This window comes from Amaranthus tricolor, chromosome 4 (genome assembly GCF_026212465.1).
Source record: "Amaranthus tricolor cultivar Red isolate AtriRed21 chromosome 4, ASM2621246v1, whole genome shotgun sequence".
Lineage (NCBI taxonomy): Eukaryota > Viridiplantae > Streptophyta > Magnoliopsida > Caryophyllales > Amaranthaceae > Amaranthus > Amaranthus tricolor.
This window is the reverse complement of record NC_080050.1, coordinates 14,917-30,000: the sequence shown is the minus strand read 5'-3', so window position 1 is coordinate 30,000 and position 15,084 is coordinate 14,917. Positions and strand designations below refer to the sequence as shown.

Genomic DNA, 15,084 nt, shown 5'->3' with positions numbered 1-15,084 from the left:
CTCAACGTACGACAGTCATACACATAATTATTGGAATACACTTGGTATGACATAAACAACATAATACTCATTAAATTATTTATAAAAAAATTGAGAAGCTTCTTTATGATATAATACTCATTAAATTAGTGATTTATAGTATAGTATAGAGTAGTTATAATTAACAACAATGGTTACTTAAATCGTCACAAAATCTAAGCAATCTACCTGCCAGATTATTCCCAATCTAGTTAGTCAGTCAGTCATTGTTGGCATTTATTACTAATATTATAAAATTAGTTGGAAAGAATCAAACTTATCTTCAGAAAAGGAATTGTTTGGTAGCAGCTTTTCTATTACTATAACAATAATTAATTAAGCAAATCAGTATTCTATATGCAATACTACTCCTATATGTTAAACAAATAGTTATTGATTATATATATAATTTTTGATGACATTTGGTAATAATATTAATAAAATATTGCATTTGGAGGTAATAGGCAATAGGCATCACATACACGGACGACACACTATGTATTAATTAAGTAATTAATTAATAATTAAAAGTTATTCAATTTTAAACAGGAAGTTGATGCATTATTGAAAGAACTAGACTTCATACCAGCTTCAGTGTTCACAACTGATCTTCCTTATGTGGATTTCTTGGATCGGGTTCACAAAGCTGAGTTGAAACTTCGGTCCAAAGGTTTGTGGGAGGTACCACATCCTTGGCTAAACCTTTTTATTCCTAAGTCAAGAATTTCCGAGTTTGACCAAGGAGTCTTCAAAGGTATTTTGGGAAATAAGACTAGTGGACCCATTCTTATTTATCCCATGAACAAACACAAGTAAGCCACCTTTCATCTTATTATTTGTGCTCTTGTTTGATTCATCTTTATTTAATCTGCGTCAATGTAAATTATGTTTTTTAAAGCAATAATAGAAATATAAACATTAAGTTGCATGTCAGTTGTCATGCATGTGGATAATGGGCGCATATTTGATACATTGTCATGATTTATGAAGTCGTGATTTCGTTTTAGTGCCATCTAATCCAATAAAGCAGAAGGCAAATGGCTTACAATATATATAGATTCCATTGTAAGAGCATATGTTTTGGTGTTTGCAATTGCATATGTGACATATTATTGATCATTTCATGGTTGATGAACATGATAAGGGAATCAATGTCATCGTAACGAGATCAAGCATGGCTTACATGATAGTACAATTATTACACGATCACTAATGTGTTACTTTAATATTTCCTCTTGCATTGCTACCTTCTCTTTTATCGTTAGCTTTCAATTTAATTTATCAACCTATTAATTAGCTATGACTCTTACATTGCACGCCTCACAAGCTAGGTTACACATTTTTTTAAAAACAAATCTTCAAAAAATTTGGTTCATAATTAATTTAATTGCCCAAACGTAATTAGTTGTGGCGCTAAAAAAGAAGTTGTGACGTTAATAGTGTAATTCAAACTCAAGGGGTTTGAATAAAAGCCATTTAGAAGTAGTTAGAGTTGGACATGCATAGTTGAGATAGAATTGGAACAATCAATCAATGTGATTAGAATTTAGGATCTTATCCTGCTAATAACACAGCTTAAAGCAACAATGTACAGCTGTATATAGTAGAGGAAATTTGTCCTACTAGCAAGCCTAAATAGATTGGAACCAATGATTAATAAAGAAACTTATGAGCAGTTGAATTGTTTAATTATGAGAAAATAATAGAGAATACTAATAGGATAGGACCCAACTGATTTAGAAGAGATGAGAGAAATTACAAAAGAAAATAGTCCATGTTGAGAAGCTGGAAGTGCCAGTTAGGATGACAAAAGCCCTGCTCTTTTTTGATACTTATATAAATCCAACAGTCAACACTCAACATAGGCTAAAGCCTAAGGGCAAACAAACACTGTTTCTGCAAGTGGGGAGATTCTATTGTCAGACGATCTCCATATGACCCACTCTATGGTTATTTGTTTATCTGTCTTGTTTTCTTCTATTTAACAAATAACGTACTCCACCACTCCCTCCTAGCAAGTAGTAGTGTCAACTATGTGGTAAATACTTTGTCCGTCCTTTTGAGTTGTCTCTTTGACTTTATTAAAGTGATTTTTCTCCTTATAATATATATGTCACTTTCAAAAAACATTATAATCTTTATCTAATTTATTATTTATTATTGAAAAAACACCAAATTTACCAAAAATTTTTATTAAAAAAACACCAAATTTACAATAAATTTGATATGTGTGTAGGTGGGATAATAGGACTTCTGTGGTTACACCAAATGAGGACGTATTCTATTTGGTGGCTTTGCTAAGATCAGCACTTGAAAATGGTGAAGAAATACAAAGTCTCAAGTACTTGACAGATCAAAATCGAAGAATTTTGAAGTTCTGCGAGGAGGCCAAGATTGGTGTTAAGCAATACTTACCTCACTACACCACTCAACAAGAGTGGATTAAGCACTTTGGCGATAAATGGGACCATTTTCATAAGATGAAGATGGAATTTGATCCTAAGCATATTTTGGCTACTGGTCAACACATTTTTAGACCTATTTTTAATCTTAATGCAGATGCTTCTTTGAGATGACAATTTCGTAACATTATAATTTAGACGACTAAGAGTCTAGGACTAATCAGTACCAACTTTCAAGTATGGCATAGGCTGACTCCAATTTATAGATATTAGATTGTACAGAGAATTAGAGTTTAGTTGAATAGCTACTTACCAAAGCCACATCAGTGATGAAGATTATTAACTATATTTAATTTCTCAATTTTTCGATTTGTAATAATGCCAACAAAAACTATATTTAGTGGTGATTTAGACCAAAGTCAAAGTTTCTTGGCATCATCAAGTCAATTAAAACACCTAATTAAACCCTAACGACCCATGATTAGGTTTTCAATTGAATTAATCGGAAAAAGAACACTAAAATAAAAATGGAAGAATGAAATCAATCTTACAAAACAACAGACAAAGATTATGAAGTTCACCTAATATGTGTACTCGTCCTCCATAGCCTTTTCATTAATTGATTTGAATTGAAGCTTTTTTGAGTGCTTTAATGAAGAACTATAAAGGAGATTCAAAAAATTAGAGAAGAGAGGGCATCGAAATTTAGATATTAAGAAATTGAGAGAGAATTAGACCAAGTAAATGATTAACTAGCCTAAAGCTATGTATCGAGTATATATATCATACCCAAATTTTGAAAAGATGCATAGACATAGATTAAGATGGTTTCGACATGTGCAAAGGACAACAACAAATGTAGAAAACATCACAGTTGATGAAAAGAGAATTCATGGTAAGCCTAAGTAAACAACGGATGATCAAATTAAGAATGATATGTGTGAGTTGAATCATTCTGAGGACTAGACTAGGGGCAAAACTAATTGGAAACGCCGAATGCGTGTCCTAGAGCATCTGTAGTTCTCTTTGCCATGTTTATTGTTTATGCGTGTATGTGTTTTTTTATGGTTTGTTTTTAGTCTTTATACTTGTATGGTCTTGTATTCCTTGTTTGTTTTGTTGCAAATCTTTTTTGTGTCGAGGCTTTCACTGGTTGCAGCCTCATTGATACAACCAATCATATTTTACCTCGGATTTTTATAAGTGACAAAAAGGACGACACAAAAAGCAAAAAAGAATTGAAATGGATTCTTACATTGGTTGCTTAGAAACCAACGCAAGAATTTAAGGATACCGTAAGAAGACATTTAAGGATAAGTAAGTAGTCTAGGCATCAAGAATACAATAAGTAGGTATTAAAGGTGATCTAAGTAGGCATTAAGGATACAATAAATAGGCTTTAATGGATTAGGCACGTCTCTCTCATAAGACCGGCTGTTTAAAGCAAGCAGAGGAGCATTCGAAGTTCGGATCAGATGCAATCCTGTATTTATAGACCCGATCAAGTCTTCATCTTGCTATCTAGTAAAGTTGCACGCAAACTGGAAGGTAGAAATCATCTTGCTATCTAGTGAAGTCCATACCTAGTTCTTAACTGAAAAACAGGGTTTGCTTCATTTTATTTTATGTGCCTAGCTGCAAACTCAATCCAGTGTGATGATACGGGCCATGTTTGACAAAAATCCAATATCCAATTGGGTTTGACAAAACCCAATGGAGACTAAAGAGATTATAATATACTTATTTACTGTTTGGTGCTTCTTAGTGTTGAGTAGAAAGATCAATAGTTTTCTGGCATAAATCGAGGATTTTTGAGAAAATTTAAACTAAATAAGCAAAATAATATAAAAAGTCAAATAATAAATAATGTTTTAAAATATTTGTTAAAGTAAGCACTATTTTACCAGGGTCAAATTTTTGTTCGCTGTTACTAACAGCGAACAAAGGCGTGACCTTGTTTGACCAGATTTCCTTTGTTTGCAATTACTACAAAAACTTGGTAAAAAAAAAATCAATGTTTTTGTTCACTGTGAGTAACAGCGAACAAACTTGATATTTCTTTTAACCAACCCTCTTTGTTCGCCGTTAGTAACAACGAACAACCCAAATTTCAACTCTGGGAAAAAAATACTTTCTTTGAGAAATAAGTTTCCCCATTGCTTATTTTTTGATTTTTTTAAAAATTTTTTTGCTTAATTCATTTAAATTTTTGATTTTTGTGAGGCGCAAAATATTAGTGAACCAAACCATTTAGTAAACAAATCTATCCTTATAATTTTCTATCGAAATTTAAAGGAAAAATTATTTTCTTCCACTCCCACAACCTCCTTTTCAATCAAACTATCATTTGTATTGTTTATTAGAAATAACATTTCAGAAAACTATTTTCACGAAAAATATTATCCTTCGAATTATACCTCCCTAAGAAGAAAAACTCAAATGTGAATCCAACGTCTCAACAGCTTCCCTAGAAAACAATCATTGCAACAATGAGCAATGATGGTATTACCAAGGTGAATTATTGCAGAGACTATTGCAGATTATGTCCGCTTAAAATTGCTACACTCACTTTAACCGAAGACTTTGAACAACGAAGGTTTTGCCTGTTTGTAGCTTCCTATCCAGTGCTGCATATGAACTCCAATGGCATCCAAGTATGAGCCACTTCTTCCATGGAACCCAACCACCTTTCCTTCAGTAGTTGTTGATGTGAAGTACGTTCCTACTTCCTCACCAAATGGACCGTACTTTCCTCGGCTAGTATAAAACGTTAATGATTTGATCACTTTGCAGTTATCATCCTTAACTGAAGCATAATAACCTGATATACATGTAAGCATTTCATGTGGATACTCCAGTTTTATCTGCAAATAAAACGATGGGAGAAAATATAATAATTATGATTTGTTCTTTTTGCTTTGTGTTTGGAGTATGAAAGACATATTACCCTGTGTGTTTTGGTGCCAGTGTTGCCGCCATGTTTCACAGACCAAACTGACTGTCCATGCCGATCATATTCAATTTGTATTGAACATATTACTTCGGATTTTGTCAAATAAATCTGTTTGATTCCAGTGTAAACTCCATCATCCCATGGTTTCCCTCCGTCACCACCCCAGGGTCCAGGTCCACAAGGAGCGGGCTCTTTAACAATCTTGTAAGTGGCCTGAAGAAATTCGAAAATCATCTAGTTAATAATCGTACTTGCTAGTTGCTACAATTGTGATAAGAAAATGAAATTTCCTAACAATTTTAAGTTATATTTCCCACCAGGTTTGCGTCAATTTCCTTTTTAGCCAGCCCGTGAACTTTGCTGTATTTTTATTTTTGGCCATGACTCATGCTCTTTTTTTAATTCTCATCAACACATTTAACATATCTTTTCATCTTATCCATAAAATATCTTTTCATTTTATCCATAGACCTTTTTATCTATTTTTCACCTTTCCTTGACTTGCACAAAAAAGGTACTTGGGGCAAGCCCCATGGAACAAAGGGAGTACATTATATACAATAATTAGGCGGACAATAACAAATACATGTCAGCTAGTTAAGTTGGTAAAAAGTGTGTTCGGTGCAGCTTTTTAGATTAGCTTTTACTAGTTTGACATGAGTCAAAAAGTCAAAACACTATTTGGTAGTTGTTGGTTGTGATACCAAACAAGGGCTTAAAAGTATTGTTTTGCAAAAGGCTACAACAATCACCTTTTAAAAATACATTTTATCCCACATTAACTTTTGTAACACGATGCTTCAAACAACAATTTAAATAGCTAACTGCTACTAGATATTGGTTCACAATACTTACACAAGTAACAACTGCTCTTACGGTCCGTTTGGTAACTGGTACTAAATAATGGGAATGGTAATGAGAAATTAGTGTAATTTTGGTAGGAATATTTCTTCACAAGTTTAATAGTTATGGTTATACTCCTTCAAAAATTTTATTTTTTTCACGAAACCCATTCCAATGCATTACTATTTGAACATATAGTATTAGGTGGTAATGAAAAATTATAAAGGAAAAAAACCTTTTTATGATCAAACTTTCATTACCATACGAATGACAAGATAAATATCATGAAAATTTACACTACATATCATTCCTATTCCCACTATTTAGTATTGATTACCAAACAGGCCGTTAAAACTTAAAACTATTAGTTATTCTCACAACTACTTATGCCAAATAGTACCATGGTATTATGGACAGAGTACCGTAGGCTTGGGACCAAATCCCATCTATACCCTGCCGGCCTGCCCTATGTGGCTCTCTTGCAATATGAATCTATATGACATGAAAAGTTAAAAAGAAGAAGTTGACTGTAACTTACGTTACATACAAAAGGGAACTGAAGATAAAACAATAAAAGTAATACCTCTTCAATTGATGCTCCTCTATCAATAATTTGTTTGCTAGGCCACAAAGGATCTCCTTCAGTATCAGAATTGCTAATATTTTTGTCTTCCAAAGGCAAAAGAGGGCGCACTTGTGGGGTTACTTTACCCTCTTTAACATGAACCCCAATGGCATCTAGAAAAAGTCCTTTTCTCCCATGAAAGCCTACAATCATCCCTTCCTTTATGTTGGAGGTGAAGGGCACACCATGCTCTTCACCATATGGTCCATATTTTCCCTTTGTGGTATGGAATGTGAGTGATTTAATGATTGTAGAACTGATCATCGTCGAGCCACAAAATCCCGTTATATGTGTCAAGATTTCGTAAGGATAATCAAACACAATCTGCCAAGATATAAATATAATAGATAAATATTTGTCGAAGTCTAAAGCTTCCCGCCTTAGATGAGGTAAAGGGGTTACATGAAAGTTGTTTGCAATTGATAGTTAAATCAAGAAGCAACATCATTTATAATTTCACAACGAATGATTAAGAAGCACAGGTATATTTCATCCATTCTGATCCAAAAATTAAAGAAAGTGAATCTGACTCTATTAGCCATGGCTGTGAAAATAGTGAATGAATTTTCTGCATGACTATAATATTTACCTTGTCTCTTTTAAATCCACCAGTCCCTCCATTTCTGCTTCCCCATACAACTTCCCCATTCTGTTCATACAACACTTTCATATAGACAATACCAACATTTCGTGATAAGATAATTTGCCTGATGCCTGTGTATATTCCATCATCAAAGGTAGTTCCTCCGCTGCCACCCCAGGGTCCATGAGTCACAAAGCCAGTGGGTTTTTGCTCGGCAAGGGGAGGATGAGCAAACATCTGAAAAAAGAAATGCAGTCTCACAATACAAATATCCTATTTGTTTTATTATATGAATTAAAGATAATAGCTCTCAAATAAATAAAAGCTTCTCACCTTTTCTTTACCTTCCATATCGGAGCAATCTGAACGTGAACTTTGTCTAGAGAATGTTAATGGTGAAGTATTTGTGTCAATCTCCCTTATCTTTGGCGGAGCAGGAACATTGGTAAAATTATCCCTCTGCTTTATAGCAAGCACAATGTCATAATCTTTCCCTAAACTTCCATGTATTACCGAGTAACCAGATTTCTCAACCCCGTTAGCAAGACAATTTTGTGAATAAACCATTGTTTTAGGCACATTTGATTGTTCCACGGGCTTTAAATATGCTCCAATCGCATCTAGGAACCAACCACATCTACCATAGAAACCAACAATTTTCTCTCCAATCTTCGGGAAGCAGAAGAATGTTCCAAGCTCGACGCCAAACGGCCCATGGGCTTTTTCATTGCTGACAAACGTCAGCGATCGAACACACACAGGCCCACCAGGATATAAGGGACCATAGTAACCGTGGACAGAAGTCAGAAACTCATCTGGATATGCAAGTTTGACCTGCAGAGAAGACACAGGTGGATGAGTTCTAACTTCAACATGAGTTATAAACTCTCAAAGATTCAGGGAATAATCAAATTTATGAATAGTTTTAACAAACCTCATCTGTTTTATATCCTCCAGATCCACCACGTTTTTCTGACCACACTGAAGATCCTTGCTTGTCATATTCAATGTGAATGGAGTCAATACCAGCTCCATGAGTTATTAGCATTCGCCTCACAGTTGTGTACACTCCATCATCCCAATTAGATCCACTTTGACCACCCCATGGCCCAACAGAAATTGGCTTCTTCTCACTATCCTGAAAAATCGTGACATACTCTTGTTAGAGAGCCATTATAGATTACAATCTTAAATTGAATGATAAATAGTATACAAAAGTATGCTAATGCTGAGTAGTTACCATTTTCCAACCTATATTAACTGTCAGAAGATAAAAAAATCAGCCTGTCAATGAATTGGTGTTTGGTCTCTTAGCTGCATATAGAAGAATTTATAATGCCAATAGAATGGATTCCAGTATGGAGAATTGCATAAACAATTCAAAACTATGACGAAGAAGCTTATCCTTGCATCCACTTTAAAAGAGAGAGAGACTGAAAGTAAGAGCATCAGATTCCTAAAGAACCAACACAGGAGCTTCCTTTGATTAAAGAAGAACCCTGCACTAAGAACGGTCATCTTTTTTCTTCCCAAATTTCTAATTGTATAATGCCAAACGATAAGCATGCAATATTTAGTCACTCAACAAGCCAAACAATAAGCACATTCTGTCATTCAACAAGCCACTTGTAATTCGATTTGCAGTGCAGCAATCAAAATCAGTTCTTCCAAAACAGTAGTTATTACGCTAAAAGAATCGAGCTTCTTATGAAAGAATCCCCAGTTTCTGCTAGCTCTTTGAACCAAAAGGTGATAACCAACTAGTCCTCTTTCCTAACATCCAACCCTCAAACCCTTCCGAAGTGGGAGACCCTTAAGGCTGTGTTTGGGAACAAGTAATTCATTTTAAATTGTAGATTTCAATTATGAAATCATAAATACGTTTGGGAAGTCATTCTCAAATTCTCAATTTTTAACTACTTTTAAAACAATAGTAGAATTGCTCAAATCCAAATGAATTTTTTTGATTTGTCAAATACTTAATTTGAGCCAATTTTAAATTTCTGTATGAAATCATTGTTCCAAACATAGCATTGAGAATAGAGATAATGAAATGTTGTACCAACGTGAAATCTAGGAAAATTATTGAATTGATGATTCTCGTGCAGCTAGGAGCTGATAAACAGCTTTACTGTTTTTGACTAACATCAAACAAATTTTATATTATCAATAAATTCCAGAGAAAAAAGATAATATTCCTACCAATCGTAAAAAGAATATAAAAAAAACTAAAGAAGAACCTCTAAGATCTTGTTGTCTTGTGTAAACCAAAACACTAATATGGCTCATTTCAGATGATTAATAAATCACAAAAAAAAAAAAAAAAAAAAGCCAGAATCATCTTAGATTATTAAAATCAATAATGCAAGTAAAGATCACAAAAAGAAATCTACATTACAGTGTGGAATACCCAAGAAAACCATTGAAAGACAAATGCAAAAGCATTTTGTAGCATCTGATGCATGAATGACTTAGCTTACTCCACTAAGAACTTGTTGAAGGTTTGGGTCCCAGAAGAAACTAGCATCTTGATGAGGAACAAGCACCTGTAACAAAAAAAGTTGAAACTTCATTTCCATATTTTGAAATGAATTGAGCAAATAGAAGTTAATGGATCCATAGCACTATCAAATTATAATATAGCACCAGCAAGTGCTTTACAGCAGTAGTACTAGATTCCAATCTGCAATTGCTTCTTCAACAAGTTCCAGGGAAAAGTAGCAGTCAGGGAGATTTTCTAAAAAGGACGATTGTAAATGCTTCTGCCAGTATTTTTTTTAATTATTGGTTGTTCAATAGTGATTGATTAACTAAATTACTCTCGAAACAAAGCCTCCTCGTGGTTCGACCCGTAATCGTACTACAACACCCGTAATATAACCAGCTATGAATGAGTTCCAAGTGATGATACATTTTGCTGACATACTGTCAAACACAGACCTTGAGTATGCAAGGTTGCCAAATTTTCCATCAACATCAATGAATGCATTTGAGATGGCAATACGTGAATCTAAATTTCCATGCAGCACGCAAGCTTGGATTTCTTTCACCTTGTTAGCTGCTAGTAGATTACCACAAGCAGGTAAAATTGTCTATTGTAACTGGATTAGGCCGATAACCGGATGACTACATCTGTCGAAAAACCATAAGTGCCTCGTTCTTGCAACCCATCAGTAGATAACCAGACATGAGAGAGTTCCAAGATGAAGTATCTGGCTTTACTATCCCCTGTTTACCCATCATCTGAAAGAGCTCCATGGCTTGCTCTTCATCTCAATTTTGAATAAAACCAGAAATGATCACGTTCCATGTCACAACATTAGGTCATATTTCAGATTTCTTCATGTTTAAGAGCAAATCATGTGCTTTGCCATAGTAACCACCTTGAAAATAGCCTCCTATCATTGAATTTCATGTATGCACATCTTTTTCTGATAATAGATCAAAGACCTTGTGTGCAGCTTCAAGTTCCCCGCATTTTGAATACATGTCGATTAGAGCATTTCCAATCAGAACATTGATAGAAAGTCATTTTAACTGCAAGCGTATGAAGCTCTCTCCCCTTCTTTAAAGATGTAACAATTGCACAGGAAGAAACTGCATTAGCTATGGTAACCTCATTGGGTCCACCATCTACCACTAACATCTCCCTGAAGAGTTCTAATGCTTTACTACCTTATTATTCTGTAAAAAGCCTGAGATAAGTGAGGTCCAGGTAAAGATATCAGGAGTAACTCCAAAACCTCTCATCTTGTTCATGAGCTCCATTGCAATATCACAATCACCTGATTTATTGTAACCCGCAATTAATATGTTCCAAGTTATCAAACTGCGTTCAATACCATCTTCACTCATCATTTTTAGTAACCTATGGGCTTCACCATTCTCGCCTTTTAGACAACATCCAGATATCATGGATTTCCAGAAACAATATCCTTCTCGTCCCAAACTCATTTTACAACATTTAGCATACACTGCCAATAAAGCATTATTAATCCGCCAAGACAACTCATCACACTTCGAATCACCAACGAAAGTATCAACCTTCCACTCTCAAAATCGCCACGATTCCCACAGGCTTGTAAAATCTTGGAAAATAAAAATTCATCGGGAAAATTACCCTCTTGCATCATAGAACCAAACAATCAAACTATTTCAGCCCATCTTTTCTCCCTAGAGTATGCCCCAATCATAGCTGACCAAGTAAACAAATTTCTCTCAGACATTTCATCAAACACCTTACAAGCATGATCCAGAGATCCACATTTAGCATACATACTAACCAATTTCGTCTCAATAAATGGACTAGCTTAATTGACGTCCTAATTCAATTGAATTGAGATCAATCCAAAGTTCAAGTAGCTGTGTAAAGGTAACAACTTCAAGTTTACACCCACTTTTTGCAACGGAATCTAGGGTAATTATGGCTTTCCTAAAGTTAAGAATTTTGAAAAGATGGCTCAATTGAGCAAAATTTGGGGGTTTTGAGGAAAACGATTGTTGGGTTTTGGACTAAGAAACAGATTTAACGGGTTTGTTAGAAAAATCAGAAGGAATTATTATCCGAGGAGTGGATTGAAGGGAATGATCACGCTCTCCATTGATTTTTTTTCTTTTTTTCTAAAAATTCATTAAATCATTTTCGTTATTGAACTCTCAACTTTCAAATATCACTTCATCCTGAAGAGGATGAAGCGATGTGAGAAATTGATACAGATCAGCTCAATGATACTGCACTGATCTTGATTTATTGGCTGTCTTGAAGAACACAGCCTTTGAAAAAGAGGAAGAGAGTTTGTATTATTATGATTAAAGACAAATCTCCAGAATACGAGACTTTTATAGGAAGCCTGGATACAACAAACAGTCTAACTATATTTAACTACTTTTCCCGCCAAAACCAACTAACTAACAAAACTCCTAACAACCTAAACAGCTTAAGCAATATAAAAGAAAATTACAATAATATTTGGTCTATAACAGAAATCAAGAATGTGGAGGGGAAAGATCCTCTACCTCAATTTGGAAGGATAGGGGCAAGGCGTATCTCAACTTTAGCCCATTAAAGCCTACTTATTGTATTTTTAATACCTACTTACATTATCCTTAATGCTTACTTGCTATATTTTTAATGCCTACTTTCAATATTTTAAATGTCTACTTACATCAATCTTAATGTCTACTAATAACATTTTAAAAAATATAATAGCCGGCCCAATTAATGATCTCTCAAATAGACCGTCTCTCACAAGAATTTGTGTTTAATGATTTGCATAAGTGGAGTTAAACAAAATAAAATTCATGCTTATTTAAAAATATTTTCCAAAGTAGTGTTCATGTATGTGAGACATGTCAAGCTATTTTACTTTGATTTGGATCCTCCAAACCTTATTGTGAACCAATAATAGTAGGTCTAAGTAGAATTAAAAAGGAAAACAATACATTTTCTAGTGCTCACTAAAATTTATTTTTTAAAATAGCTTTTACGTAGAAAAGAAATTTAATAGGAGTTTATTTTAGTACCGCAAGTACACGGGTGTCGTAGCACAATTATGTGTCGAACCACTGAGAGGCTTTGTTTCTAGAATGATTTAGTTAATCAGTAGCTATAGAACAACCAAGAATAGAGTTTGAGCTAACCTAAATTGCAATGAATTAGAAATGATTTGATACAATAAGATAAAAGCCCAGGGCAATTGCATTCTCCACTAACATGCATAGGACTAGACAATTAAGTTCAACGTTGGTCACATTATCTAGGTTTTCGGTGAAAAGAATTCCTTTTCGGGATGATAATCAACAAATTGTGGATTGAATAACGTTCTTTCTTAATCTCAACTTCGTACTTTTGATTAATTCAACCATTAACAAGACCAATTAACCACCAACTCTCAACTTTCGTATTTTGGAGTATGAAAAGTATAAAAGACTTTAACTTAAGTGGATTATCTCATATTCAATCATCCCTAGACAACAACAACCAATAAATTCCTCAATATACTAATTCATATGCATATAAGGTTCATACCAAGCCCTAGAAAGAATACTACTTACAATTTGAATACATGAAAGCAATTAAATTAATTAAAACATAGACAATAATGTTAAACATAATTAAAAAGATTAGAAGAGTAATAATTCCTTAACGATGGAAGACGACAAAGAATGAAAACAAAAATCTTGATGAAGAACAACAACCATAAACTTCAAATTGCATAACCATTAAAGTATAATTAATATTAAAGGTTAGATTAAAAGAGAGTACTTAACAAAAGGATAAAATAATTAAGAGTGCTAAAATCTAAACTAATCTAAATGCATAAAGTAAAATGGGTAACCTTTAAAACTTAACTAATCCCAACATAAATTAAAAATTACGTACTAACTAAACTTATTAATGGATATTAATTCCACGCCTAACTTCTCCACTAACTAATCTACTGCCAATCAAAATAATTCCCACGCCTAACTTCTTGATAAATGATACCCGCCCCACTAAATTGATCACTCAATTCGAAGTTAGCAGAAGGCATCAACTTCGATCGAAGTTTGCAAGAGCTTCGCTCGAAACTTCGCATTTCTTTTTTCAGAAGCTTTTCAGTATTGCAATGACCAGAGAGAGTATGAGAATCTCGGACGACGCTACAACTATTTCGGGCGAAGCTTTACACAAAATTTCCAGAAGTTAGATAGATCTATCTAACGTATAATAATTAAAATGAATAAAGAGGGAGAAAACTACCTGAGAAGAACTCCAACGCTCCAAATGAGTAGGAGTAACAACAAGAAATAATCCATTAATAACTTTAAGATATACGATCCGTTGAGAAGAAGGACAAAGTCCTGATTCAATTGGCATAATATGCGGCCATCCAAAAGCCATATACCTTTTCGATTTCGCTGAAGAAATTTACGAAGAAGTGAAGAAAAATGGAGAATTATCAAATAAAGTAAGCAAATTTAGGGTTTATAGATAGAAATCGAAAGTGTAATGTCAGTGAAAAAAAGGGGAAAACACGACGATCTCTTTCTCAGGCGTTCATGGATCTGAATCTCCTCACTATAATCATAAATCTTTCATGTCCAGTTTTCCTTTTTATTCTTTTTTTTTTTCGGGTAAGAAATTATTTTCGGGTTAATGGTTGGTTAAGAAAATGAAAATTTGAAAAAAATTAAGACCTTTTATTAACTTTAGTCAAAAAAAAAATTTCGTTGAAACTCTATTCCAAAAATAAGCGTTTTTGGCCCCAAAGCTAGGCTTGATACATAATTGCTGTTACTAACAGCGAGTTTAAAGTTGCTGGAATTTTTAAGTCAACAGGTACTCGCTGTTATTAACAGCGAAATAAGGTTTGACTGGTCAAAGGGGAAGTCGCTGTTAGTAACAGCGATCAAATGGTTTGACTTTTGTTGACTTTTGTGTATGATTTAATCTAGTCGTTGTAATATGGTTTAGCTTAACGAATGAACTATGTAATTTAATATGGATTCGTTGAACATAAATGAAATTGTGTTGAATTTTTGAGAGCATTTTTCCCTAGTTGAATATGATTGTCTGCTTGATTTTGATTTAATTCATACTTAATTCTTGGCGGAATGATTCATCACCGAAAACTTCGAGTAATTAACATCATTTCATTCATAATAAACATGTGATAAT

At 33.9% G+C, this 15,084-nt stretch overlaps 2 protein-coding genes across 4 annotated transcripts in view; one reads left to right on the top strand and one right to left on the bottom strand.

Moving 5' to 3' along the window:
• LOC130811413 (cytokinin dehydrogenase 5) overlaps positions 1 to 2,891 on the top strand; it is a 7,335-nt gene extending 4,444 nt beyond the window's left edge. The window contains exons 4-5 of the mRNA XM_057677712.1: positions 568 to 830; positions 2,255 to 2,891. Of these exons, the coding sequence (XP_057533695.1) occupies positions 568 to 830; positions 2,255 to 2,594 (603 nt within the window). The 3' untranslated portion in view covers positions 2,595 to 2,891. The remainder of the gene's footprint in view (positions 1 to 567; positions 831 to 2,254) is intronic.
• Positions 2,892 to 3,726: 835 nt separating this feature from the next.
• On the bottom strand, positions 3,727 to 14,559 carry LOC130811411 (jacalin-related lectin 3). Of its 3 annotated transcripts, none has more exons than XM_057677709.1 (9): positions 14,167 to 14,559; positions 10,086 to 11,619; positions 8,665 to 9,970; positions 8,359 to 8,562; positions 7,758 to 8,258; positions 7,431 to 7,661; positions 6,800 to 7,165; positions 5,368 to 5,586; positions 3,727 to 5,284 (listed from the first exon to the last, which is right to left on the bottom strand). In XM_057677709.1, exons 3-9 carry the CDS (start codon positions 8,665 to 8,667, stop codon positions 4,991 to 4,993), a joined length of 1,818 nt encoding a protein of 605 aa, XP_057533692.1. In that variant the 5' UTR covers positions 8,668 to 9,970; positions 10,086 to 11,619; positions 14,167 to 14,559; the 3' UTR covers positions 3,727 to 4,990. The 3 variants fall into 3 exon arrangements, with proteins under 3 accessions (XP_057533692.1, XP_057533693.1, XP_057533694.1); XM_057677710.1 differs by lacking the exon at positions 10,086 to 11,619 and having other exon boundaries at positions 8,665 to 8,923; positions 9,835 to 9,970; positions 14,167 to 14,503; XM_057677711.1 differs by lacking the exon at positions 10,086 to 11,619 and having other exon boundaries at positions 5,058 to 5,241; positions 14,167 to 14,503.
• Positions 14,560 to 15,084: the final 525 nt, after the last annotated feature.

Coding starts and splice junctions, on each gene's coding strand:
- LOC130811411 (XM_057677709.1), bottom strand. Junction 8,259..8,358: donor GAGGATATAAAACAGATGAG/GTTTGTTAAAAC, acceptor TCTTCTCTGCAG/GTCAAACTTGCATATCCAGA. Junction 7,166..7,430: donor GTGGATTTAAAAGAGACAAG/GTAAATATTATA, acceptor ATATCTTGGCAG/ATTGTGTTTGATTATCCTTA.